Source organism: Ctenopharyngodon idella, chromosome 11, assembly GCF_019924925.1.
Source record: "Ctenopharyngodon idella isolate HZGC_01 chromosome 11, HZGC01, whole genome shotgun sequence".
In the NCBI taxonomy this organism is placed as follows: Eukaryota; Metazoa; Chordata; class Actinopteri; order Cypriniformes; family Xenocyprididae; genus Ctenopharyngodon; species Ctenopharyngodon idella.
Window position 1 is genome coordinate 14,454,308 of NC_067230.1, and position 27,597 is coordinate 14,481,904.

Sequence of the window (27,597 nt, forward strand, 5' to 3'; positions counted from 1 at the left end):
CAACATACAGAGCTGTGCTTAATGAAGTGCAGCAAGAATATCAAATATTAGGGGAGAAAATGTAGCCATTTCTAAGGTGTCTATAGTGTTTACAGCCCTGATTTATGGTGATAATTAATGGTACTTCAAGGTGTTTCAATCAGTATCATAGTATTACCCTGATACTGAGGGATTAGGATTTTAAATGTGTGTGAGCTCAATAGTCTAGTGGTGATTCTGGTGTAAGGTTACCATGTAGCAAGGTTTTACCTTGGTACCATGTCTTTAAAAAAAATGTATTTTTTGTATTATTTTTTGTTAGTGATACCAACAAAGCTTCTGTTGTCTTCTGATTTTAGAAGACAATTTTAAAAATTCTTCTTTGTCATGTTGCGTTCCTCTTCCTTTGTTCTTTCTAACCTACCCCCACACACATTAAATATAGGTGACGTGCAGGTAATGTATTTAGCCTCAGCGCTGAGCAGAAAGAGACGTGTGTCATGTCCTCATCCTCTTAAATTGCTTTCATGCTTAATTGTGTGAAGTTGCGTGTGTGCAAGTACTCTTCCTCTCTGGCTCACTGGAGTCTGTGCTGCTGTCATCCTCAGTAAAACGACAGGCAGAAAATTAATTAATCCATCTCTGGTAATAGCACCTCTGCATTTAGCATCCAGCTTTCAACACTGTGGCTCTGTAGGGTTGAAGCCTTCTGCCTTAAATTGAATCAAAGAATCTCTCCTCACTTCTCCCGCTGTGCTGCTTTAAAGAAGCTTTTCAGTCCTGGTTCATTGGAACATAAGAGTCAATTTAGCAGCAGGTGACAGGGCGAGAGTCAGGGTCACCTGCAAGACAGGAGAGGCACAGTGCCCACTCACCTATGGGGCACGTCACACTCTACAGCTCTGTTTTGAAAGCCAATGAGCTTCCTTGCCATTTACTGCCTAGGCAGCTGCCTTCTAAGGGGCCGTTCATATATCGTGTCTGAAAGCGCAGCCACGACAATTTCTCCTCCTTTCCACAAGCACTTGCGCTCCCGTGGCGTCTGTCATTACTATGCAACCATGAACTGCACTGTCCACGATGCCGAGGAAGTATCAGCAAAGGATTAATTGATTGCTAGCCCTTGCATTAGCTTTACTACTAAATATATTTAAGGAGATGAGAAATATAAACCCGCCCTGTACAGCTATGGTCAGCTGTTCTGCTGAGCTTTCAATGTTGTTATGGAAAGGCCAAAGCTGATTGGTTGGTTCTTGTCACATGACCTTCGGTGCACTTGTGGCATTCTGAAAAGTTGAGATGTTTTCATCTCGGCGTTGCATAGGTGCCTGGAAAAAACGAGCACGCCACACCGCATGCACGTCGCTCAAAAGACGCGATATGTGAACAGCCCCTACAGCCTTGTTTGCACCGCACACGTCTGCAGCGCGTCACGGCTCTGGCGAGGTTTTTTCCATCCTTTAGGAGCATTTTAGGAGCGAAATGACAGGATTTGCGAAACCACGCGATTTGCCTGTCCTATGTTGTTTTTCTCGAATTTTTTGTGTTCTGACATGGGTAAGTTAAATGTTTGTTTTGTCCAGTTTAATTCTGTTTATTGTTGTGTTTTTGCTGTCCCACATGAGTCTGCACGGGGTGTTTATTTTGAAATTGACAGGATTTTGGACTTTTATTTTGTATTTACTGTGCGACTTCGACGTGGCGTCCGTCAAAATTAGGCACGGCTGATGTAAACACAAGAATTGACTAGAGTGGCCGCGGATCAGCTCCGGTAGCCATGCCGTAACACGCCGCAGACATGTGCAGTGTAAACAAGGCTTAAGGGAACATCTTCATCAAAATGGAACTATCTTTATAGGCAGTGACAACGTGCAGAACGTTGCAACAAAATAGCATTGTTTCCAACAAAGATTGAAGTTAGCATGTAGATTAGCTAGCAACTCTTAAGATTAAAAGATGCACAAATATTGATTAATGGTTCAACTTCGATTTTAATTAGGTTGAACTATGTAAATATATTTAGAGCATATATTATGGTTTCTTGCATCCATCATTCTGTCAATTTCATGTTTTTAGCTCATTTTTGGCCTTTCATTTAAAAAAAAATAATAATAAATGTATATCCACACAAATATCCCTTGGACAAACTCGCAACACATCAATACTATTTATGCACGCTTCGAAGCTTCTACTGAATTTTCATGCATTGGACAGATGTACTCTCACTGTATTTGCATTTAATATATCATATCCTTAAATAATCTCAAATGTGTCCTTTGGAGTAAGAGGTTTTGCAGAAGCATGGAGGAAACAGAGGCTGTTCCCACACTTCCTAGATTCCCTTCAGGCTTAGAACCTGAAAACATTATCTCTGAGCTCTATAATTTATAGGCACATGTTGCTGTGATGTCAGCGGCTGGGCTGAGAGAGGCTGTCAGGCAGCGGCGGGGAAGTTTGATGGGAATCGGCAGGCAGATTATGAATGTGGCATTTGGGGTCCTGGAAGAGGCCTGCTTCTTGTCCACTTTCCGGCGGCCACCGTGCTATTGTTTGTCAGATCTTTCAGCCTCCATGACTGACAGCATTAAAGGCCCATGGTGCTTTTCACCTGACATTCAAGCTTCATTCACTCTTGTTGTCTCTCTCTTTCACTTTTACCTGATTGCTCACGTGTCTTCACCTCTTTTTTCCCCTCCGTTTGTCCCTCCATTAATGTGTTCTTCATTTGTCACATTGGTTTGTCACTCTCCTCCCACAGTCCTCATTCCCCGAAGAGATGCCTCACAGTGTGCCAAATGCATTAGTAATTTCCTTCTACTGCTGGGGAACTACACACACACACACACACACATACACACACAAAACGATCTTCACACACCCAGCCCTTAATAAGCTTGTATAGAGTGTCTTCAAACAGCGAACCCAAATGAACACAGGATGAACATGTCAACCCTTGCTGATATTTGGCCTGGGATTTCAATCAAGCCTTTACCATGCCAACAGCATCTATAAACAGATCAAAAGAAGCCACACAAATTGATTAGTGTCTGTGGGCCTTGGAGAAGAGAGAGGAGAAATGAGATCATAAACGCTTGTGTAATGATCCATATTTAGTGGGTGGGGATATTGTCGGAGTGCCTCAAGGCTCGCTTCTCAGCCCCCCTGCTGTTTCCGTTCTGCTCCTGCTGAGGATCGTCCCAAGAGAGCTGACGCTCCACAACGTGCACACACATGTGCAAGGACACAGAGGCCTGAATTGTGACAGTTTACACGTGTTAGATAGCAACCAGAATTCAACAATGGCAATTCAACTGGCCAGTATGATTCTTTGCTGTCTTAACTATGGCTGCCAAAAGTATCAGAGCTTGCTACCAATATTTTTAAAATGTTGAATGTTATGATTCTCTCTGCATATTGGTAGCACCTAGTACTGAATAAATGTGATACCTGTTTACTGTCAGACTTTGAAGCAGCTACACGTGCTTGCAGCTGCTCGCACAAGCAGTCAAATGCACATCCAGTTGAGCTACAGAACGATTTTCCAGCATTATTAGTAATTGAGCAACTTATGTAATTATTGTCTTGTAGCAGACTACCGGTGAGGACACAATGCAGATTTTTATTTCATTAGTTGCTCTTGAATGACTTCCATGCTGGGAATCTCCAAGGTCTTGATGAAATGGGATATTTTAGGCTGGCATGTTTATCTATTTCCATGTCCTTGTTGCAAGTACTTTGGGAAAAGGAAAAAAAAAAAAAAAGGAGGCATGCTGACAACCCAGCAGGAGTTCAGTTTGGATTTGATATACGGGTCTGGCCTCATTGTCGTTATTCCCCACACAGATATTGACAAACTGTATTTGTCCTGTTTAAGAAGACAACTCTTTTTGCTTGTCTTGTTTGAGAGCAGGGGCGAAAGGTCATGGGCTAGATCAATGGCTAAAGTTCACGGCTTTATAGATCACTACGTTTGCCATGTGAAAAATATTCTCTACCCGAGTGGAGTCATACCTTTGGGGAGAAGTCGGGTAGGCACATGAACGCACGAGAAGAGGGAGCCAGAGGGAGGGAAATTTGTGTAACACCTCAGTCATAGCACTCCAGTACTTAGCAAATCAAACAAAGGACCTGAGCCTGAAGAGAAATCAATGGAGGCGAGAGAGGTGCATTCATCAGGGCGACACGGCATCGGGGAGACAGGCGGCGCAGGGCTGGGAGGGAGGCTAAGACTGGAACAATACTAATTGTAGGAGTGGAGAAAGAGCTTTGCTGATAGATGGTGTGGAACCTCATCGTGATTGGGCTCTAACGGATGATGTGTCTACAGTCATTGACTGATGTCAGAGGGCTCCTGTATTACTCAAACACTCTCCTACTGTAGGAGTAACTCTTAATTCTTTGTTCGGTTGGCTTCTTTTTGTTTTTAACCTCTTTTTGTCCACAATTTCTTAGCTCAGGCTCGTTCTCTTTACATCTGTCTTTTATGGTGAATAGATGTTCCCGTTTTCCGAGGACAGTCCCTTCTGTTGGTTTCCTGTGTTCAGAAATCACTTTGTGTTCAAAAGAGACCAGGAAAGGGAATTAATATCCAGTGTGGCAAGAATTGTCACGCTGTGGTTACCTCCTCAAATTGCTAGTTTTCTTTAAACCTAAAACACAATACAATACAATGCATAATTCAGAAGTAAAGAGAAAAGTAAAACATTATTTTACTTATAAAAAGCTGTAAATTGTTTAGGAGTAATGCAATAATAGAATGTTTTTTTATTATTCAGTGTTATTCTTTTTTATAAAACAGTTAGTTCCTGTCCTTGATTCTGATTGGACAATAGCTGTGTTTTATTCACAATAAAACATGGCTATGACCGCTTCACCCAACGGTTCTGTGTATCACTACACAACACCCTTAGCAACCACTCTTAGCAACGTAAACTGTATGTTCTCAATTGATATTGTTCATTGAAATGAACTGTATTATGTAGAAGAGTGTTGTGAGAAAGAGATTCTGTTTAAATGTCCGATGTATTATCTTGTCCTTTTAACAGTTAAGGGGTTTTCCCGTGACTGACAGCGCTAGTCAAAGCATTTATCAGTTGCGTCTTGTTCCGTGTTCACAACAATTCATTCTTTTCAATGTAAAAGTCTTCGCTACTGACTGACACATTCGTGAAGACAGTCTTTGCTGCCATCTAATGGCGTAATAATGTAACTTCTGTTGCTGTTCACGGTCAGGGACTATTTTTTTCCGGCGGAAGAAAGGCTTTCAGTGACCGTTTACAACATGAAAGTTGCATTGATACATATTTTTGGCTTTAATATTTGTATTGTGTGGTAACCGTTTTATAGAAGCAATAAGGTACTCGAGGCTAGTGCTGTATCGTGAATAAGTCACAGCTGAAGGGGTTACTCCGCATCGTGCCTAACAACGCCCTTCAGCCGTGACTTATTCACGATACAGCACAGCCTCTTGTACCTTATTGCTTACATAAACATTACTTGGAAAACAATCAATATGCAGATTATATATATATATATATATATATATATATATATATATATATAATAACAATAACAGAAAGTTCATTGATATGATATTGACTGCTAGACAAGATTTGTCCCAGGTTTTCATTTCAGAAATTTCCCTCCATGGCAGACCAACGCTACTTGAGAGAAAGCACATAAATTTTGTTTTTCTGCATCTCATTATGGTCCTGGTGTCTCTGCAGGGACTGTAAATGAAGTGTTAATCTTTCCACTCATCAGTCTCTGAGTGAACCCCAGAGAGCAAGTCTTACTCGCTCCTATGAAACTGATGACTGGCACTTTCCCTTGTTTTGAGAAATAAGCTTCGGCTAAATTGCATTTTAATGGATCTCACATCCCAAGTGCAAGGTGCAATCCATTGCTTGACGATTGTAACATGGACAGTCAGCGGCTTTGATTTATGAAGCTTTTGGGATCAAGGTCAAAGTTGAGATGATTGAAGGCAAAAAGGCAATGAAGTTTTTCGTAGCATGGCTGAGCGTTGTAGCCAGGGAAGCGATCATCATTCTCGTGTTTTATTTGATATTCAAAAGCCCAGATGGCATCGTGTAATGGTGTAGACCACAGGATTTGTAAATCCTACAGGATTTATTTGTAGTTTGTGTAAGACCACTGGTGAGTCTCCTATTTTCAACCAACTCTGTGCCAGTGAGCGCTTGTTTTTATGAGACCTCTGTGAGAAGGCATAAAGTCCAGTGAGCATCATATACTACACCCAGATTACTCATCAGACAGCCTGCGGGCTGCTTCTGGCCCATCAGCTTTTATTTTGTGGCTCCCGAATTGCTTAGTTGTATGTTTATTATAATTATCTCCCAAAAGTCGTATGAAGAGGCAGTGCATGTTTCAAGTTTTTTATCATCTATATTTCCAGCAAAGATTTTTGTAATTCTGTCTTTATTTATCGTAATTGCAAATTTATGTCTCACTGTTGCGACTTTATTTTTTATAATTGTGACTACTTTGTGAAACTTTTATGAACTTTATTTCTGCCAGTTCTAATACCAAGAATTGAACATCTAAGAGTGAAAACATAGTTGTATGTTTCTACATTTAAATCTTTCATCAATTTTGGAGTCTGGTTTGAATCTTGTGTATTTCCAAGGCTTCACCTTAAATGGCGAGAATCATTAGTGATTCTCACTGCTTGTTAACACTGAAATTGATTCTCGACATCTTGAAGGGATTTGTGGGGATTTGGAGAATTGGTGTTAAATTTTTCAGTTACACTTTATTTTACAGTGTCGTAGTTACATTGTAATTACTCAAATAAGTACTGAGTACTATTAATTAACTACATGTACTTACTATAGAGTTACAGTTAGGGTTAGGGTTTGGTTTAGGGTTACTTACTTGTAATTATGCACAATTTACTGTTATTACTATAGTAAGTACATATAGTAACATGTAACTACGGCACTGTAAAATAAAGTGTTACCAATTTTTCTTATACATAAAAAATCTTAACCAGTATTTTCACAGTGTTTTCCAGTAAAAGTCCCTAAACATCATTAAAACAAGCTAAATTTACTTAGTAACACTGTGTAAGATATTAAGACTTGTTTACAGAAAATACATCTTGAATTAAGTTCTTCTTTTCTTACCCCATTGGCAAATATTTTGTAGGCTTTATGCTTAAAACAAGAAAGCATCTGTTTGTGGTGTTGGTTACATAAAGAATTAATATTGTATCTTTGTTTTTGTATCCTCAAGAACTATCTAGTCACGTCTACTTTACAAGGTGAGCTGAGGTTTAAGCTCAGATACTGTAATGCCCTGAAGCTCTGATAAGTTTTGTGAATGACATTATGAGGAATGTTTTTGCTTTGTTTTGGAGCTCGGCTATAATTAACACCATGACTCGGGGTCTGCCTGTGCAGGTCAGCCTCACTCGTTTCTCACGATGGAACAAGAAGGAATGTTTCTGAAGGTTAGTACTAAATAAAGGATTTGGTAATGATGTCCTCTAAGAGCCAAACTGAGGAGAGACCTTGAGCCTGGAGGTGGGGCAGGTGGCAGCAGTCACTGTGGCATTTGGGATAATGAGAACTTGGAGGAAACTGGATGACAGAGAAAGAATTAAATGGCAAGATGGAAAGAGTGACTTATCTGAACTCACAGCAGATGCTTTGCAGTGACGTCAAACCGGAAAGCTGTAAAGTAAGGACAGTTGTAAAGGCAAGTAGAAGTGTATGTTTTGCACAAATTAGAGAGAAAGTCAAAGGATATTTATTTATATTGTATTTATATAATAATACAATGTTTTTATACATTATGGTATTAAGAAATACAATCTATTTATCGGTAAATATATAAAACCAGTATATATTAATACCAGTATATATATTTATATATTAAACAAGTCATTGAAGGGGTTAACCAAATGACTGTTAAATGTAAAAGCCCCTTTATCTTTTAATTAAAAGCACTAAAAATCAGTGAAGAGGAGAGCTGAGACATGCCTCTCTAGGTGAAAGATAGTGATTAGGTTGTTTTATTTAGCTGTTTCTGTAGCATAAACTGTAACTAATGGCTTTTGGTTTAAGAACGGCCAAAGCATATTTAATTAGAAAACTATAAGCTAAATGCTAATGTTTGATAGGTGAGCAACAAATGATCAATCATTCATAAGCTGAGTAATTAATCAACTCTAAAAATGTCAGTGCACGAATAGAAGCATGACTTTTCAATCTGAGCTTGTTTTAGACATTTAGAACATTCTAGCACCTCTCCATAAAGTTTTTTTTCTCTCTCTCTCTCATCACAGTATGTTTGGGAAAGGGAAAGGATTGAAATAACCCACATGGATGAGTGAAGCCACAAGGAAGAATGGCAAAACGTCTTCACATTAATAACCATGTTCTTTTGATTTTAATTGCCCCAGACATTCTAGATCTTGCTCTTAATGTTTTCTTAAAGAGCTTTCAATGAAGTAGCCCCGCTGTTATGAGGGATTCCAGATCTCCCTTGAGCAAAGATGCAGAAAGCTAAAGAGTTGTTAATGGACCGGCGAGTTGCGCTCATTTTCTGATTATTGCCCTCCGTCTCCTCCCAATTCTTTTCTGCTTTTATAGTCTAAACTTATCTCTGTCCTCCTGAAATGGAACATTATCTATTTTTGAATGGTAAATTAGCGAAGATCAGACATAGCCACTGGTCACATTTGGCCAAAACAGACGTCTCTAACAGTGTGCGTGACATTAGAGCTAGAAAGTACTTTTTTTTCTCCTAAAATTGAAGTATATTTATGGAGCTTTAATGTATTTTGGAACGATCTTAATCATAGAGATAATGACACGTCTCTTGTCGTTTTTAACAGAAGAGGAAAGGGCCGTGAAATCTCATAATAGCCCAGACAGTTTTCAAAGAACTCTGGTCCATTAGTGGTCCGTGTGTGTGTGTGTGTGTGTGTGTGTGTATATATATATATATATATATATATATATTATATATATATATATATATATATATATGTATGTATGTATGTATGTATACACCATAACCGCTAAACGCCACTTCCCTTTGTCAGCAAAATCCTCTAAGTCCATAGAAGAACCAGTCGGAAGACTCGAATCGAATCATATGATTTCAAGATGAATGACACTGTGCGTATGAGCCGGCTTTCAATTGCCGTGCTGCAAGTTTTTATCATGTTTTTCCATCGTTACAGTGGCAATTTCGACAGAATTTCGCGAATAGAAAGTACACACAACAGTGCTCCTTTTACTGTTGTAAAACTGACAGAAAAAGACATTTTACTATGTCTTGTGGTCCAAAGAGGTGGACTTAGAGGTTTTTTGCAAAAAAATTGTTAAATACCAATGATTTGACTAAAGTGACATTTTTGAAAATAAGGCATTTCAATAACTGACTAATAACCTTTTCATTGCCATTAAAATAAAATGACTGAATCTAAACATTGCAGCCTGGTAAAAAATGCTCATTTAAAAGAAACATGTCAGACAGACTTGATATATATATATATATATATATATACACACACATTTTTCAATGAGATAATCAAAAAATGTTAACACTTTTGAGTCAAAAACTGCAATATTAAACATTCACATACTACTAAGACAAATCAGTGACTTGAAAGTAGTTGAAAATGCTTTTAAAAGTTTATTTTAAACAAAATAATATGCTACTCACAACCAGTCATGGTAGCATAGGTCGAGAAAATATCTCTAGAATTGAAACCCAGTCGTGTTTGTTGCTCAATAAATGAATTTTTGCCGAAGGGACTTGCTTGGATATTTATTGGAGTTTTTTCTCTCCAGCTTGCTTTGTTTTTGATTTTAGCCGATGTTTTCTTTTCCTCTCTAACTCGGTTAAATCCGTTTGAAGTATTGTTGGAATTAAATTTTCCCTCTTTGCTCAAGGGGGTTTCATTATCTTTTATTTATCGCAAAATAAGGAAAAATCTCAGGACAATGTCACTATATCAACAATAGAGTGTGAAAACCAAATGCAATGGAAAGAAGGGTTAGGTGAGGTAAGATAAAACAAGCAACTTAAGGGATTTTATTCTAATAAAAAAGATTATTTTCCTCTAATGAGCATTTTGGCTGCTTTCTATAATGAAGTTTGCACTTGCATTCGTTCCGGACATTCCTCGTGCTGAATTTAGGTTTCCTAAAACATGATCTGCTCAAAGGAAGTCATAAAACACTGTGAAATTTTAATAATGTAGTACAATGTTTCTTAAGAAGAAAGAACATTACAAGGTTTGTTTAATAAACAGTGCATTTTAAGGTCAGTGCCTCACGTATGATTATGAAATGCTTTAAGAGTCTGTAGCTTTATAAATCAATGACACATGTAACTGCTTCCTTTATATAGGCCTAAAAATGTCTCCTACTGTGACTATAAAACCCCCAAACCCCCTCTCAATTAAAGAATTCATTCAAAATATGGTAGATATTTTGTGGTATATGGTTTTTAGTCACAAATGTAGCATTTATTTTTGTATTGAAGGACTGTTTAAGTTGTCTGATTAAGTCTTACGTTGTTGTCACACTTGTAAAATTATTTGTACTTGTTTAAGCAAAAACTCACTTAAATTATAATCGTATAAACAAAACTAAAATACTAAGTAAGAAAAGCTTTTTTTGCAGTGTATTAGAGACAGGCTGCATTGTAATTCACATTCTTGAAATATTCACTGAAACTGTGTAACTTGCTGGTTATACAGATGCTTGCTTTGAGTGTGTTGTAAGATAGTACACCAGGATTGGGATATTACCACATCTTTGCATGTAGGACATGTAGGCTATAAGCATTAGCATCTAGCTACATTTATTACCTTATAGTTTTTTATTGCGTCACATAGCTTCATGCATGTTTATAAAAAAGTTCAGACTGAGAATTCTGATTGAATGAGCCATATTGAAAATGTGTTAAAATGCTAGCATACTGTACACACACTTGTTAGCGCACATTCTATGACCTATTAAAGGTGGGGTATGTATTTTTTCAACAATACTGTTTGGAAGTTAGTCGGGCCAACACCAACAACAAACATCTAACCAATCAGCATTAGGGGGCGTATGACGGTCGTGGAGACAGAACAAGCAAGCGATAGAAAAAAAATGTAGAAAGAGAGATGATGAGACACAATACAAAACAGCTCAAAAGAATATCCCTGGAATGAAGGTTAATGACTGGGCAAGCACTTTAGGACCAGCGTTAATATTAAAAAAGCTTTCCAGCGCTGGTGAGAGCTAAGCGGGAAGGCCTGAAAACAGACGCGGAGGCTGCTTTGATTCCGCTTCACATGTGAGTAACACTGGGTTTGAGTGTCATTGATTGTCTGGAGCTGCTGTGCTGTGCTCGGAGCAGGGTGGTTAGGATTGGAGGGTGAGTTTTGGAGGCGGAGCAATGAAGAGAGGGGTGGGTTTGTTTGGGTTGATTTCAAATATCAACAATGTCCAACAGCGTTGTTGAAAAAATACATACTCCACATTTAATTTGCTAAGGTGTGTTGTTGGTTGTATGCAATAATGCCTAAATATAGTCTTTTGAATTGTATTTGTTAGCAGAAGCAACACACTCTGATGGCAATTCGTAACTATTTTACATTTTAGCGAATTGGTGGCTAAATTGTATGAATTTGTACAGTCTCATTTGTACGTTATTGTACAATCTGCTTACGCCCCATTGACGGTTAGATTAAGGTGATGGACTTTCATGCTCTTTTTTTTTTCTAAAAATCTAAAAATTACCACCTTGTAGTTACATTTTAGATCCATTTGGCAGAAGAGTTGTTTATACTAATGAATAATTAATAAATGTAACTATTTATTAGCATTTATCTGCATTGTGCATTAGAACACCCTTTAACTGTGGTGAAATCAATGTAACGCAGTTTTATTGCTTTATTAAAACTGCCGTGGCAGTTTCTGCTTTGCATTCCTCACACTTTTTTTTTTTTTTTTTTAGCAGAGTCAGCAGAGAGCCGTCACTCCTTCTCTTCCGTTGCATAAGGGGTTGTGGGAAATATTATCCAAAAAATTCTTCATAAAATCCAATAATAGCATACCATCTGGGTACTTTTGGCATGCTATTTCCTACGTACTATGATCTGGGACATGCTAATTCCAATCTCGACTGTAATTTGGGATGGATAGCATGCAAATTGGGCCGCAGACATTGAGTGGAATGTAATCTGGGCACCCCTGTGTACTCAGAATACAATTGTAACAGGGCGTGGATGACACAAAGACGACATAAAGTTTGTGAGATGTGTGAAATCTGTCTTTTCATGAGATTGAGGCAGAACTCTGTGTGGAAATGTATGAGAATGTGTCTATTTTTCTTTGTTTATGTGTGTGTGCCTGTTGAGTCTATTGTGGGCTGCCGTGAAATGTTCTCTGACAGCGTGTGGATCTCCAGTCGCTCTTGACAGCTTTTGCTCATGGGCTTCGAGTCCCACTGGGTTTACAGCCAGCATTCTCTTCCTGCCTGGACACATACACACTCACACACAAACATAAACACACGCCACATCTAATTAACACAGCGCAACATTCCGCCAGACAAGCTACTTTTACCCTGTCCACCTCTGCACTTCAAACAGCCAAGCGCTAACACCACGCAGCGCCCATCATAACCAGGGTGACTGGTTTCAGAGGGAGAAAGATTGGCTGTATTTATGCAGTCAAATTGAGCTCTCTGGAGTACAATCTCTCTAGCAACAGCTCTCATCGCATAAAAGATGCACAAACCAGTCATTCAGAGAGGTATCAGCACAGACACTTCACTCATTAGCTGTTAGCCTGTTAGCATGTGGCTACTGCAATCTTAAACTCATCCACTTTTTTGTTTCTTCACAAGAATTGGCTTTGGGATTCGTCTCATGCGGATCAAAGACTTCCAAAGTGTCAGCCCCACTCGCCTGTGTTTACGCCACTTGATTCATAATTATTTTCCTAGTTTGTTTTCCCAAAAGTGCTTTTATTTGTCAGATTTCTAATGCACGGTATGCTAATACCGGCCCCTGTGGAGACGACGACAGGCCTGCGATTCAGTTTCTCAATGCAGGTCTCTCTCTTTCTCAGCTTTGATCGCTTTGGCGCTGATGCCACAGAGCCTATTTGAGTAATTAAGCGCAATCATTGATCTAATTAAAGAAAGTAGAGGTTGTGTCAGAGGAAGCACCTCTTTAATAGGGTCCAGTGCATTATGGAAGGCGATAAACAGACCAATGCAAACCATGATTCGTTACTCAAATGGCCTTCCCCTTGGGTTCTATGAAGGTACTGCATCTCTATATATTAAAATAAAAATAAATATATTTAATATATTAATATTAAAGTATTTCTTAAAAACTATAATAATTAATATTATCTATCTATCTATCTATCTATCTATCTATCTATCTTTCAAAATCATATGCTGATTTGGTGTTCAAGAAACATTTATTATGGTTATTATTATTATTATTATTATCATTAGTTTTTTTTTTATTATTGAAGATGGTTATACTGCATTTTTAGGATTCTTTGATGAACATAAAGTTTGAATAACAGCATTATTTGGAAATAGAAATATTTCTTTAACATTATAAACATCTTTACTGTCATTTTTATCAATTAGATGCATCCTTACTTGATAAAAGTGTCAATTTATTTAAAAACAGCAATAATGTGAATGAAATAACAAAAGTTATTCTAAAGTATTACATTGAAAATCTTTTTTTGGTAACACTTCAGTATAGGGAACACATATTCACTATTAGCTACGACTTTTCCCTCAATAAACTCCTAATTTACTGTTTATTAATAGTTAGTAAGTTAGTTGTTAAGTTTAGGTATTGGGTAGGATTAAGAATGTAGAATAAGGTCATGCAGAATAAGGCATTAATATGTGCTTAATAAGTACTAATAAATAGCCAATATTCTAGTAATATGCATGCTAATAAGCAACTAGTTAAAAGACCCTAAAATAAAGTGTTACCATTTTTTTGGTGTTGTTGTTGTTGTTGTTGTTGTTGTTACAAAAGCACCCTAAAATAGTTTCCTGCATTTAATTTGCTGTATTAATTTAGATGTCCATTTGTAGTGTCACTGTTACTGGTGCATTTGAAGCATGCAGTGAATCTCTCCATAAGGGTGTATATGTGTGAGTACGGTATTCGAGAGGGAATAAGAAAGCTTTCTCTCTCAGCGTTCACTGGCAGTCACACAGTCTGATAGATTCAAGACGGGTAAATCCAGAAACACCACAGACACATGTGTCTCTGTGTTTATGACCCATCACTAATGCACCTGCAGCCGAGAGACAGGCTTAGTGTGACATATCATAGACACGTCAGAAACCCTAAGAGAAGCCACAGGAGAATTTTCAAAATCTTTTTTGGTTTTTCGTTGTTTGTCTCTTTCTTTATCTCTCTCTTGCCCATTCAAACTGCCACAACCTTCGAAATGGCATGTCTGTTTATTGAGTCACAATGCTGATATATGGCAAAAAAAATAAATAAATGCTCTTCAGATGTTCTTGCACAAACACACTTTTGTTCACATTGTAAATTACAGTGTTGCGCTCACTTTCTGCATCAGTCCAAACGGTTTGAGGTCAGTATATTACACAGCTGTGTGGAGAATTGTTGCTAATTGAGTGAAAAGCACATTGTCTCTGGGGGGCCGAATGCAACGTTCAGGTATATTTACACTCAAGATTCTCTGTTAAATCACGTCGGCTCTTTTGAGATTTGGAGACAGTTCCTGGTGAAATATGCATGAGAACAGCAGCATTAGCGGAAAAGGACTTTTGCTTTCAATGTCTCCCTTTCACACATTTTGATGAGGGCATGGTTGTACTTGTCAGACGTATTTTTGAGTGGCACGTCTTGTTTCGAATGGGTGGGAAAGAAACTCACTAGTCCACATTTTCTTTGTTTTATAAATCTTTTTTGTTTCCATGCTTTGTGTTTTGTTCAAAGAATATACTGGATTTGTTTATGGCTCAATGACACGAGGGTCATTTTTTAATCTATTGATTCAATCAACAATACAGTAAAATGCTATTTATACATATATAGACTTGAATGCACCTTTTAATATAAAATAATTTTTGGTGATATACTGTAAAGTCAAAAATGTCTTGATGTAATATTGAAGAAAAAAGGCTTCATCAAAAGAATAAAATTCTATTTATAATATAATATCAAAATATTTAGAAGATATTTAGCATAATGTCCAAGCTGCTCCCATCTGCTTTTACTAGGAGAAATATGTATTTTTTGTGTTCCACAGAAAAAAAAAAAAAGAAAGACAAAAAAGTTTTGAAAGACATAAGGCTGAGTAAACGATGACAGATTTTTCATTTCAGGCGAACTATCTCTTTAAAGATTGAGAGAATCAATGGTAAGAGTGGTTGTGTGTTCTCTGAGCAAAGCTAAAGTCTTTTGCCTCAAAACGTAATCTCATTTTAGGAGATCCATCAGCCTCTTTCACTCTCTTTCTCTCTCTCAACAAAGTAAAAAAAAGAAGAAGGAAACGGTGAACAGAGGCAGTATTGATCGAGCCGAGAGAGGGGTCAGAGGTGAATGAAATGTTGATTTGACACCTGGTCTGTGCTCCCTCCCTTTCTGTCTGGAGGGAGGAATGAAGGGTAAATCAAAACAGTGAGAGGCTGAGATCTTTCACAACTATTTAATGTTGGAATAGGTTGAACCTTCCCCTCTGTCCTCGCAAGAATAGCTTTCCATGCGCTGTACCAGCCACTGTGTGTTTTTACTAAAGGAGAGGAAGGGAGGGAGAGCTGAATTGATTGAATTGATAGACAGTCGGACAAACTCCTATCAACACAAGGAACCAAATTAACCAAAGCAAATGCTTGGTTACGGCATTGAAAAATGTGATTCTATTGTACAAAATATGTAGTCTTGTGCTAATGTAGTAGCTACTCCAGTACTCAAGGGGGCGATAGAGATACCTTCAAATATCTGTGCCATTAAATCAGATTTGTTGTTGTTCAAGTATCAAACTATAAACGTAATAATGTATTAACAGTTTAACTTGCTTGGTCAGCAAATGATGCCCTGCCTCGGCAGTAGTTGACGTGAAAGCGACAGCTTACTGTAGAAGAAGACAATTTATGCTAATGTTCGCTATGGACCTTAGAGTAGATGCTATATTCAATATGACACAAATGCAAATGAGGCTGTGAGGAAGGGCATTGACACAAATTTCATGATTTGATTAATTTCACAAGCTTGCAAATGTAAGTTTTTCTCAAGAAAAAAATGAACTTTTGAACAATGAACGAATCTTTTTTTTTTTTTTTAAATATGAACATTTGGTAACCCTTTAGTATAGGGAACACATATAAACTATTAACTACAACTTTTCCCTCAATAAACTCTTAATTTACTGCTTATTTATAGTTAGTAAGCTAGTTGTTAAGTTTAGGTATTGGGTAGGATTAAGAATGTAGAATTAGGTCATGCAGAATAAGGCATTAATATGTGCTAATAATGTACTAATAAATAGCCAATATTCTAGTAATATGCATGCTAATAAGCAACTAGTTAAAAGACCCTAAAATAAAGTGTTACCGAACATTTAAAAGGTGGCTTGTTTAAAATGTTTTAAAACATGTGAAGTCAGGTTGGCGTACTAGAATTGTTTGCGTTCATGTTTTTGCATATCTGCGTAGGGTACGTTTTGGGCCTTAAACAGACAGGGTAATACAATATCATAAATATGCTAATGTTTACTGGACCAAGCTTAATGTGTAAACAAATGAAAAATGGATCTAACGGAACAAACAAAACCATAAACCTAGCAAAACAAATAAAAAAGAAATAGTGCCGATCTCTGTTTTTCTGCTCAGAGGCAGGGTTATGTACTCGGACCTTTTTTTTTCTCATCTGAAATGCGTATCCCGAGGTGTGGTTGGGATTAAGTTTGCGTGTGCAGTTTTTCTAACCCTGTTAGGGCTGCATTAAGGAGTGAGTAATCTCTTCACACGCAAGTCCTCGCTCTCTTTCATTACCCAGCAGCGCTGCCCGGATCTATAGCACTATGCTGCTCCATATGAAACCCAGACCTGTCCAATCAATATGCCCCAAGGCTGCAGTGAGGGCAGAGGCTGAGGAGGATGAATCCTAATTTGATGAAATACGCATTTCGGATCTGTCCGGATGCTTGCAGGGCTGGGGTAATTGTCGACAAATTCATCTTAAAGGCCGGTAGCTGAGGATTGCTTTCAATTAGGAGTGGACCTTCTGTTTAGCTGTTTGTGGACCACTGCTCACCTCTCACCAAGTCTGATAGAGAAGCAACACTCACACACTCACACTCTGGCACTATAGTGTCTCATTAGGATGTGGTTATTGCTCTGAAAGGTGCATTTATGATTTGGCAGGCTTTAACTGTTAGCAAAGCCAAAGCGGTGCTTCTAACCGTACTAGAGGGTTTAATGGACTCTTAAAATATCCTTGTCTTGTTTGCTTGTCTCATTTTGTGTGCTGAAGTAAAATTGCCTGCACATACTTTTATTTTATTATGTTTAAGATGACAAGGGTCTCTACCGTGTGACATTGATCACTGATGGTTTCGCACAGTGTTGGGGAAGCTGATTTCAAACTGTAATATGCTATAATTCTGATTGTTGGACAAAATAACTTGTTACTGGAAGCTACGTTGTTTTGAAAGCAGCTGAGCTACTGTCATAATACTGAAAAATGTAGATAAGTTAGTAGTGTGACTACAAAAGTGTTTAAGTCTGGTGTCTTTGGAAGCAGCATTGTTTTTTTTGTTTTTTTAACTGTTGTGCAACAGTAACTGTGGCATATGTATACCAAAGTTAGCAATGATGCTGGGCTAGATGATTTAACTAGTCCAGTTTCTTATACATGGTGCCCTGCACATGAGAATAAAATATATTGCATAGTGCTGAATAGTGCTCAAAAGAACATCACCTCAGCTTCTCTGACAGGCGCACATGTAGCTGACATAAACCACACTTTCAATAGATGAAAAAAAATCCTATCCAGTGATGGTGTGACAAATCTTTTGAGATATCCTAATAACAGCCGCAAATTCGCACGCAATGCCTCCACGTCCGCTAATGTCCGATTCGCGACCTAATGACTCATTTGAACCGTCTGAATTGGTGTATAACAAATAATTTACTCAGAACACCTCTGAAATGAGAACATAAGTGTGCTTACCCCATTTAGCAAGAGTGGTTAGTAAGATTTAGCCTTAATAATCCACAGTATTTTCAGGTTATTTATATGACAATGTGTAGTAAATTAGGCCTACCTATAAAATCAGTTTATTGGGCCTGCAGATCACGTGGGTAGGGTACTTTTTACTGTTTGTGTTGATGACCATGTCTGTCAGCCAGCACCGAAGAACATTTTTGACCCAGGAAAAACCCTGAGCTAGCTAATAAGATATTAACTTGTGTCATGTGCACAACAGGAAATCAAAGAAAAACATATTCCATTAGCAAGTGTTAGCTTGGTAGCTAGCTATTTTTTGGTCACACTCTGTCAACAAGGAAATTTATTGGTAAAAAATGCTCCTGGTTACTTCCAAAAACCATATTTGTCCATGAGTGCTTGTAAACTTCTCCGCAGAATTTGAAAAAAAGTCACGTCTGCTTTAGCCTGTGTAGTTCAAAGGTCTTGGATTAAAGTGTGACTACTCTGTCAATTCATCAAGCTTTTCCGTTTTTTATTTATTTATTTATTTATTTTTTAGACAGACAGATGGTCGTCTCAGGACAGCTCTAGTGTGTTTTGACTGGCATTTATAAAGAATAAAGTGAGTCTGGGAGCGGTTCGGTTTCTGTTTGCAGTGTGATGATCCATTGATTTGCTGTCTCTCTCTTCTGCAGGGACGTACGGACCAGATACAGGGTGGGCGGCAGCTTTTCCTGAGTGTCAGGAGAGAAACCAATCGCCAATCAATATAGCCGACCAAGACACTAAGGTCTCGATGGAGTACCAGGAACTCACGCTGGACGGGTTTGATGCAGAGTCGTCCAACAAGACGTCAATGAAGAATACAGGCAAAACTGGTAAATACGCACAGATACAGACAGTCTTAAAGGGTTAGTTCACCCAAAAATGAAAATTCTGTCATTAATTACTCACCCTCATGTCGTTCCACACCCGTAAGACCTTCGTTCATCTTCGGAACACAAATTAAGATATTTTTGATGAAATCTGAAAGTTTTTTTTTTACTCCCCATAGACGCCATTTTAATCAGGGTTTAAAGGGGTAGTATAACGCCACTTTTACAAGATGTAAAATAAGTTTCTGATGTCCTCAGAGTGTGTATGTGAAGTTTTAGCTCAAAATACCCTACAGATAATTTTTTATAGCATGTTAAATTTGTCACTTTTTGAGGGTGAGCAAAAACGCTCCGTTTTTGTGTCCATTTAAATGCAAATGAAATGAAACAGTTATAACTTGTCATTTTGTCATCTTGCTTTTATGACATGCTATTGCATTTGTTACGTACTGTATCGCAGTAACACGGCCTCACCCCCTTTGTTGCGTGTCCTCTGGGGCAGAGTTTATGTAAAGTCTAGGGTTAGTGATGTCACCAACCCGGGAAGAAGCTCATTGTAGTCCCTACCAGCCCTTTGTTGTAGTCCTTAAACAGAGAATTCTTTAAAAGAAAATATCTCAGTTTGCATTGAACTTTCAGCGCTGTAACTCTAAAGATACTGTTTATGCTCAAGCAGCAACATTACACACTAACTAAAGTTAAAAAAGTGAAATCGCAATGAACAACCCCTTTATTTATTACTCATTATTGGTCAGCTCCTGCATCAGCATCACATGCATGCATCATGCTGCTGACGTGAACAGCGTCGGCCAATACTGAGCCACCGTTCTGACGTAGAACCTGGAAGTGCTGGACGTAAACAGCGTAAGAGAATGACACAGAAGAGAAGATATTGTTAAATAAAGTCATTATTTTTGTTTTGTTTTTAGCATAAAAAGTGGCAATTTTTTAAATATTTGTATAGATATTTTTAAATATTTTTTATTAGAGACTTGAGAGTGACAGAAAATGATTGGGGGAGGAAGGGAATGGATTTAGATTGCTGCAGAAACACGTGCCAATTGCTGCACCATGCCACTGACTAACCTATAAATTATAGGTTACATTCAATAGAAGTGTTCAACTCTTGTATTTTCAAGCTCTATCAAACTTTTATGATGTGATCTCCCCCCTGAACCTTTCACACCCGAATTCTGTTTTCATGCTACAGTCTTGCACCATTAAGCCGTACTGCAGCGGAGCGTATTGAGGAAGTAAACACAGACACGAATTGCCCAGCATTTCCCTCCTTAACATAATCCGTGCAGAGGAAGACAAATGTCCCGCTGTTGTCCCATGAATAATGGAGAGCTGCTCTGCTATTTATAACTGACACATGAGTGTTTTATCAGCGAAATAATCACCTGGAACAGGGCGGCACAATAAACCTACAGACCTGGCACTTCTGAATTATGCATGACTCAATCAATGTTTTAAATCATTTTCTCTATGGACGACTACAACGTCAAGTGACCCTTGACTTTCTCACCTTGAGTGAAACACTCATTAGGGATGTCCGGAAAAGGAATAAGTGTGAAAAAGATAAAGAACTTGAATGTCTTTGCAATGGAATGCTAGTGCAGTATATAGTGTACACCAGTGGTTCTCAACAAGATGGCCTCAGGATGACTTCAAATTATTTTATTATATTAAAAAAAATACACAACAGCTTAATATGAATGCTAAAACAAATAAATCAATGATCTACAAATAAATCAAGATGTTTTTAATTGAAAAACATACACAATCGTCCCCCTGTAGTCAATAATTTTGATCTTTGATCACAAAAATGACATATTTAAACATTTTTCCTCGAAAACAAAAAATTCTTCATGCCTTAAAATAGCTTGAATGTAACTCTACACCCTTGCCTCATTTAGTATATGCGGTTCTATGAATATGCAAATTAGCCCCGCCTCCACTCTCTCACACCAGTTCAGAGATCCACTTGTTGATGATCACACATTGACGTGATTGATTACAAGGTAGTTTGTGATGTCAGAAACACCAGCAATTTCAAACCACGTTTTTGATTCTTTTGTTAACCTCCGTTTTAAGGAGAAAATACTCAGCTATGGTTTTGACACATGAATTTGCACATGGTTTGTCTTAAAGCATATTAAAAACACCACATAGACATATAAACAACATTAAACACTTGATTTTCACCACAGGGGGACTTTAATATATCAACAATCCTAAATTTGAAAACAAGCAGCATTGTAATAATCAGAGCAGAAATATAGTAATATGAATATTGTGTTGGACAATCATTTAATTTAATAAAAAGCTTTAAATTCAAAGATAAATAAATTATTTATTATAAAAAAATAATAAATACATATTGTAAATATATAATAAAATAAATAATGATCAAATAAAATGCTTATTAATCCAATATTCTGTATACCAATATACATGCTATATACTGCAGAAAAAGTAAAAGCAGTATTCTATTCCAAACACAGAGGTGTTTTTAGAAGCGAGCAAGTGTGTGTTGCTGGACTGGCCAATACACAAGCTTCTCACAGACCCCCACCAAATTAAACTTAAGAAATTCATGAGATCTTGGAACCTTGAAGAAACATTTGCATTGATCAAGGATTTGCTGGCAGACGAGGCCTAGTTTTCACAAGCTGCCGTTCCAAGGTCCTGCTGGCTTAGCCGTCTAATTCCTGCCTGTTTGTTAAAGCTCATGAAGCTCAAAGCCGGAATAGCTAATGAAACTGATTCTCCCTCTCATGTCGGATTACATCAAAAAAATCAACAAAAGACCAAACAACTTAAAGAGGAGTCGTGAGAAGGACAGAGAGCGGTGTTGTTTTTTCCCAGGCTTGAGAGTGTGCGTTTGTGCGAGAGCATGTCATGCATCTTACTTTTGCCCCTGGCACCTCCAAGTCACTCCTCGTTGCTGTGGTGACGGATTCAGACTGCCACCAGTTGATTGCTTCAATATCTCAATGGTTGGACACTAGCCTGTTTCGCTAAGATTACAAGTGAGGTTTCAGAGGAGCCGTTCTTAAAAATAGGACACAAATCTCTCGTGGCAAGCGGCAAGGAAAAATCACTCTGAAATTCAATCAGAAAAAGAAATCTGTCCAACAAAGGCTGTGCTATTTAAGGTTGCACCCATTAATTAAAGTCCGGTCCTGGTGCGAAAGACCAATTTGTGAATCTAAATGCTCTTGGATGGAAGAGCTTTCGCCTTTAAGGCTCTTGTTTTATGAAATAACAAAAGGAATCAAAAAAGCAATTTGAAACATTGTGAGGGGGAAATGTCTTCTCTCAGCCAAATTACTGCTTCATTTGAGGCCTGGCCTTCTGAGGGCAACAGCAGAAAGGAATTGTGTATAACATTCAGCCTGCGTCTCTAAGGAAGCTAAATGAATATTCCTAAATGCTGAAAGGAAGTGTCCTCCAGACTGTTTTCAGTCAGAAATGTATCTGCGCTTGGAATGCATTTGTTTAGTGTACATGCCAAGAAAGTGGTCTTTATCTCTCTGTTTCTCCCTGTTTAACCCTCTTTCCTTTTCTCTGCACCTCACAGTGGCGATCTTCCTGAAGGACGATTATTTTGTGAGAGGAGCCGGGCTACCGGGCCGCTTCAAAGCCGAGAAGGTGGAGTTCCACTGGGGCCAGAGCAATGGTTCAGATGGCTCGGAGCACAGCATCAATGGCAGGAGATTCCCTGTGGAGGTGAGCCCCAGCTAATCTCTCTCCAACGTCTGTTCCATATCTAAACAAACCAGCTCCACCAACTCCCAACTCTGGCCCACTTGCTTTATTTTGCGGGCTACGCCAACGTTTTGAAATTACACTCTTACTTGGGACTTTGTCTCAAGACCATTCAAGCAATGTTTTAAGAATGCTATAAATTTCAAATGGCTCAAGAATTGTGATGCTTTGAGTGTATTTTGCCTTTGAAGTTTTGGATAGAGTGTCTATGATAAAAAAATAATAAAATAAAAAAGAAAGAAAGAAAATTAGATTAAAAGAATTAAAAAGAATTTAATTTAATGGTGCTAAAATGTCATGTGGTGTAACCAACAAGTAAAAAGAACAAATATATTTTCCTTACACCTTTACTACATATACAGTTGTGCTCAGAATTATTGGCACCCTTGGTAAATATGACCCCATTTCCATTATCAGGGCAATAATTAAGAAGTTCCAATCAACTAAAGATGTTAGAAATCTGCCTGGAAGAAGACGTGTGTCTAAATCGCCCTAATGCGCGGTGAGGAGGAAAGTTTAAGTGGCCAAAGACTCTCCAAGGATCGCAGCTGGAGAATTGCAGAGATTAGTTGAGTTTTGAGTCTCAGAAAGCCTAAAAATAATTATCAAACCGCACCTACATCACCACAAGTTGTTTGGGAGGGTTTCAGGAAAAATCCTCTGCTCTCATCCAGAAACAATCTCCAGCATATTCAGACTGGAACTTCAAACGGGACTGGCTTCTATGGTCAGATGAAACTAAAAAAAAAGAGCTTTTTGGCAGCAAGATGGGTTTGGTGCACACATGGATAAAAAGTACCCCATGCCCACGGTTAAATATACTGCTGGATCTTTAATGTTGTGGGAATATTTTTCCACTAGAAGGTCCTGGACTTCTTGTTCAGATACTATTCTTGTGCGCAAAGATATAATCTGTAATTCTATCAAATTCCAACAGATAAAAAATCAAAACATGACCACTTCTGCTAGAAATCCAATAATGGGCCGTGGTTGGATCTTCCATCAGGACATTGATCCAAAACAAACATCAAAACCAATACAACAATGTGTCACTGAGCACAAAATGAAGCTTCTGCCTTGGCCATCCCAGTCCCCTGACCTGAACCCTAAAGAAAATGAGTGGAGTGAACTGAAGAGAAGAAGCACCAACATTGAGCTAGGAATCTGAAGGATCTGGAGAGATTCTGTATGAAGGAATGATCTCTGATCTCTTGTCAGGTGTTCTCCAAACTCATCAGGCATTATAAGAGAAGACTCAGAGCTGTTATCTTGGCAAAAGGAGGTTGCAAAAAGTATTGAAAAAAAGGGTGCCAATAATTGTGGCCAACGTGTTTTGGAGAAAAACATTTATTTCATAATGTGATTTTTCCCCCCCACTTTCAATTCTTTTCCTTCAATGAAAGGTTAGATTTTTGCTAATTTTATACATTAAAGATAAAAAGGATAAACAATGCAGATTTATTTTTACAGTCATCTTTAATCATATTTACCAAGGGTGCCAATAATTCTGATCACAACTGTACATCTTAAACCAATCAATCAATCAATAACGGTAACTATTTTGGAGAGTCACACCACATTACATTACAATATGAACTAAACTTGACTTGCCATAATAAAGGTCAAAATATCTGATATTTTAAGAGAATTTCTGTATCGATCTTGACATGACATACTCATGAGGGTCTGCTGAGGTCCTTTTTTTGTTTCTCCATATTGGCCACACCACATGACTTTGATTTTGCGGACAAAAGTTTTCCATTAATAAGCCACAGTAGCAATTGTTTTAAAATATATATAGGTTACTTAATCTTAAGGCTTAAGGCTTTAGGACAGGACTTAAGGTTTTCTTTTAAAGAATTGTATCTTTTTTTCTTCATTACAGTATCAGGACATTTCTACCACCCTGATATTTTTTTACTTTATTTCAACATGAATTTTAATTCAGAAATTAAAAACATTTTTATTATAGAAGAGGTATACTATAATCAAATCAGTGTACTGCATTTTAAAAAAAGTGTATCAGGTCATTGACCCACAGCTCTCGGTCTAAAATGAGCTTTATCTGGACCTTGGTAGTCTTTACTTAGAGGAAAAGCAGGAAGAATCATGGTCGGGTTGAGAGGAAGAATGGTTGGCCATCTCTTATAGAAGCGTGTAAAGGGCGTTCCTGTATTGATTGAACAAGGCATTATGGAGACGAGCTCTCTCTTGGGTCTGATCACTGGCTGCTTGTGTCTCTCTTTGCAATTCTGATTTATCATTATGGCCGCCTGGCACCTCTCATGCACACTTGAGACCGATTTTATCACCCCGCCTCAAATATGCAAGTGATCAGAGTTTGCATGTCTTTCAACATTAAGTGCAATTAATATTGTTTGATTTGGTGGTCGTAGTTTTATTGCCACCCTCTCACCCAACCTAATTTAGAGAGTAAAATATGTGTTCGTTGGCCTGCATTAGCATCCCTCGTATTGGCAGTTTGATGTGCCTTGGTGTGATGATGTCATCACAGTACAAATCACATTGGCACTGAAGGTCTCCTACTGCATTCTACAAGCTATTTAGATATTGCTTGCTTAGAATTCAAAGAAAGACATTTAAAAGATATAGAAAGTATTTAAAATAGATTTCAAGGACAATGCGCTACAGTGATTTTTTTCATGTAAGGATTCGGAAAATACGCTTATTCAGTATTTTTAGTGAATCAAAAGCAACGTGAATGCTGTAATCCTGCCAATTCCTGAACAAATGACTCTTATGAGCCAATTCTTTTTAATTAATCACAACTATATAGCACAAACAGCGCAGTCTAACAGATTTTTTTGATGGAATGACCCTTATGAGCCAAATCATTTTAGTGAAGCAAATCTATACAGCGTTACCATTCTAATCCTACCAATTCCCAAACAACTGATTCTTATAAGCCATTCCCTTTTTAGTGAACCAAAACTCCATTCCCTTTTTAGTGAATATAGCACGAGCAGCTTAGTCCAACCGATTCCTAAATGAATGACCCTTTATGAGCCAGTTCTTTTTAGTGAATGGAACGCATACAAATTGTGTTGTATTTATGGCTTGTGAGACTCAAATCAGTGTAGTGACTAGATGTTTATATTACAATATATACAACATTTTCAAATTTAAATAACTTTTTAAATTTGCATTTTCAAACATATATAGTCTTTGCAAGTGTTTCCTTCAAGAAATAAAAGTGATCAGTTAATTGTGTAGCTTCAGGGGCAAATAGAGCTGACACTTTTTATTTTGAGCGACTTTTGGACCGGCTTACTAGAGCGATCTGTGTTTTGGTTCCTCTGATGTCTGTCTGTAGTGTGTTTGACTTGTTTGGTCTGTCACATTTAGTGTCTTGTAGTCGATGTGAGTCGAGCCTGAAGCTCAGAGAATGTAGATGAGGCTGCTCTTTTCACTCTGTTACACAACCCTAGCTGAATAAAGAAAAGACAAAGAGACAGACGTGAGAAAGAAGAGTTTGGAACATCACAGAAGCAGCAGAAACACTGGAGGTAAGGTTAACAACAAAACCGAATAACAAGACAGAAAAAAGGCCGGAGTTGAAGTGAAGTGTGGCCTATTATGAATTAGTCTTCACCAGCCGAAACGCTAGCTTACAACCAACACGCTCATTAACGAAACTAATTGAGTCAGAAAGCTAATTAAGGCTATCAGCAGTGGGGCTCTGTGGTTTTCCTGGCGTGACGTCACGTGTTTTGGCCTGTGCTCTCTACATGCAAGCTCTCAGACCCAGATCCTTCATGCAGCTCTCAAAGAAAACAGCGTCACCTGTGGATTAAAGCCATTTACAAAAACATATATTAACCGTAAGTGCTCATTTGGTTTTCTTTATAAAGTGGTCATGACATGATTTAGAGGGTGTAGACTGAGAGAAGAGGGCTCATTAAACTGAATTAATTACACTAATTAAACCACTGAAGAATTATTGAAAGACTAGGTATGGAGGGCCTTTTTTGTTGTTGCTGTTGTTTTGGTTGCTATTGTGGTTGTCAGTTCTCTTTGAGGCAGCTTTTTTCAAACCACAAAAGTTAACTCATAATATGCTGGAGGGCATATTATTAAAGTCTAGTTTCAAACTAATGCAGAATGACCGTTGCATATTTCCAAGTAACACACAAGTAGTGGTGTTTTCTTACTTTTGAACAGATTGGTTTTGTGAATGATTCAACGACTCACTCATGCAGACAGTGCGTTTGTACCATAGACTGTAAAAAATACGGACGTAGTGTCTATGACGTCACCCGTAGGTTTCTGAAGTGCATTTTTGAAGCCCAAAAGTGGGCAGAGCCGGTCGTCGCCATCTTGATAGTGCGTCACTCTCGGATACATGAAAATGGGCAAAGAGAAACACTGAATCCACCTGTCACTCAAGTGACCACGCCTTTAATTATGCAGAACTTTAAGACTTAATATAATTTAAACGGATGAGAAAAAATTCACCCCCCCTCACGGTTGTCATAAAGGGCAAAATTAGCTATATAGACCAAAGCCAATTTTTGTACCAGGCTGTAAACATATTTTTTTTCTGCTGTAAATTTGGGCATTTTAACATGGGGGATATATGGAATTGACTCCCTTTTGGAGCCTGTCTCTAGCGGCCAGTCGATTAATTGCAGTTTAAGTCACTTCCGTGTTGGCTTTAAGAGAGACCGGATGGTTGACGACCGGTTTGTACGGAGCCCCACACATAACATGCAGGGGGGTGGGACAAGATACCGTGGCCACAGA

General features: G+C 38.1%; 1 protein-coding gene across 1 annotated transcript in view; it reads left to right on the forward strand.

The window, feature by feature from the left end:
• Positions 1 to 27,597, forward strand: part of ptprga (protein tyrosine phosphatase receptor type Ga) — a 276,522-nt gene that overhangs the window by 151,991 nt on the left and 96,934 nt on the right. Inside the window, 2 exon segments of the mRNA XM_051912024.1 lie at positions 18,880 to 19,062; positions 22,646 to 22,794. Coding sequence (XP_051767984.1) covers positions 18,880 to 19,062; positions 22,646 to 22,794 — 332 coding nt within the window.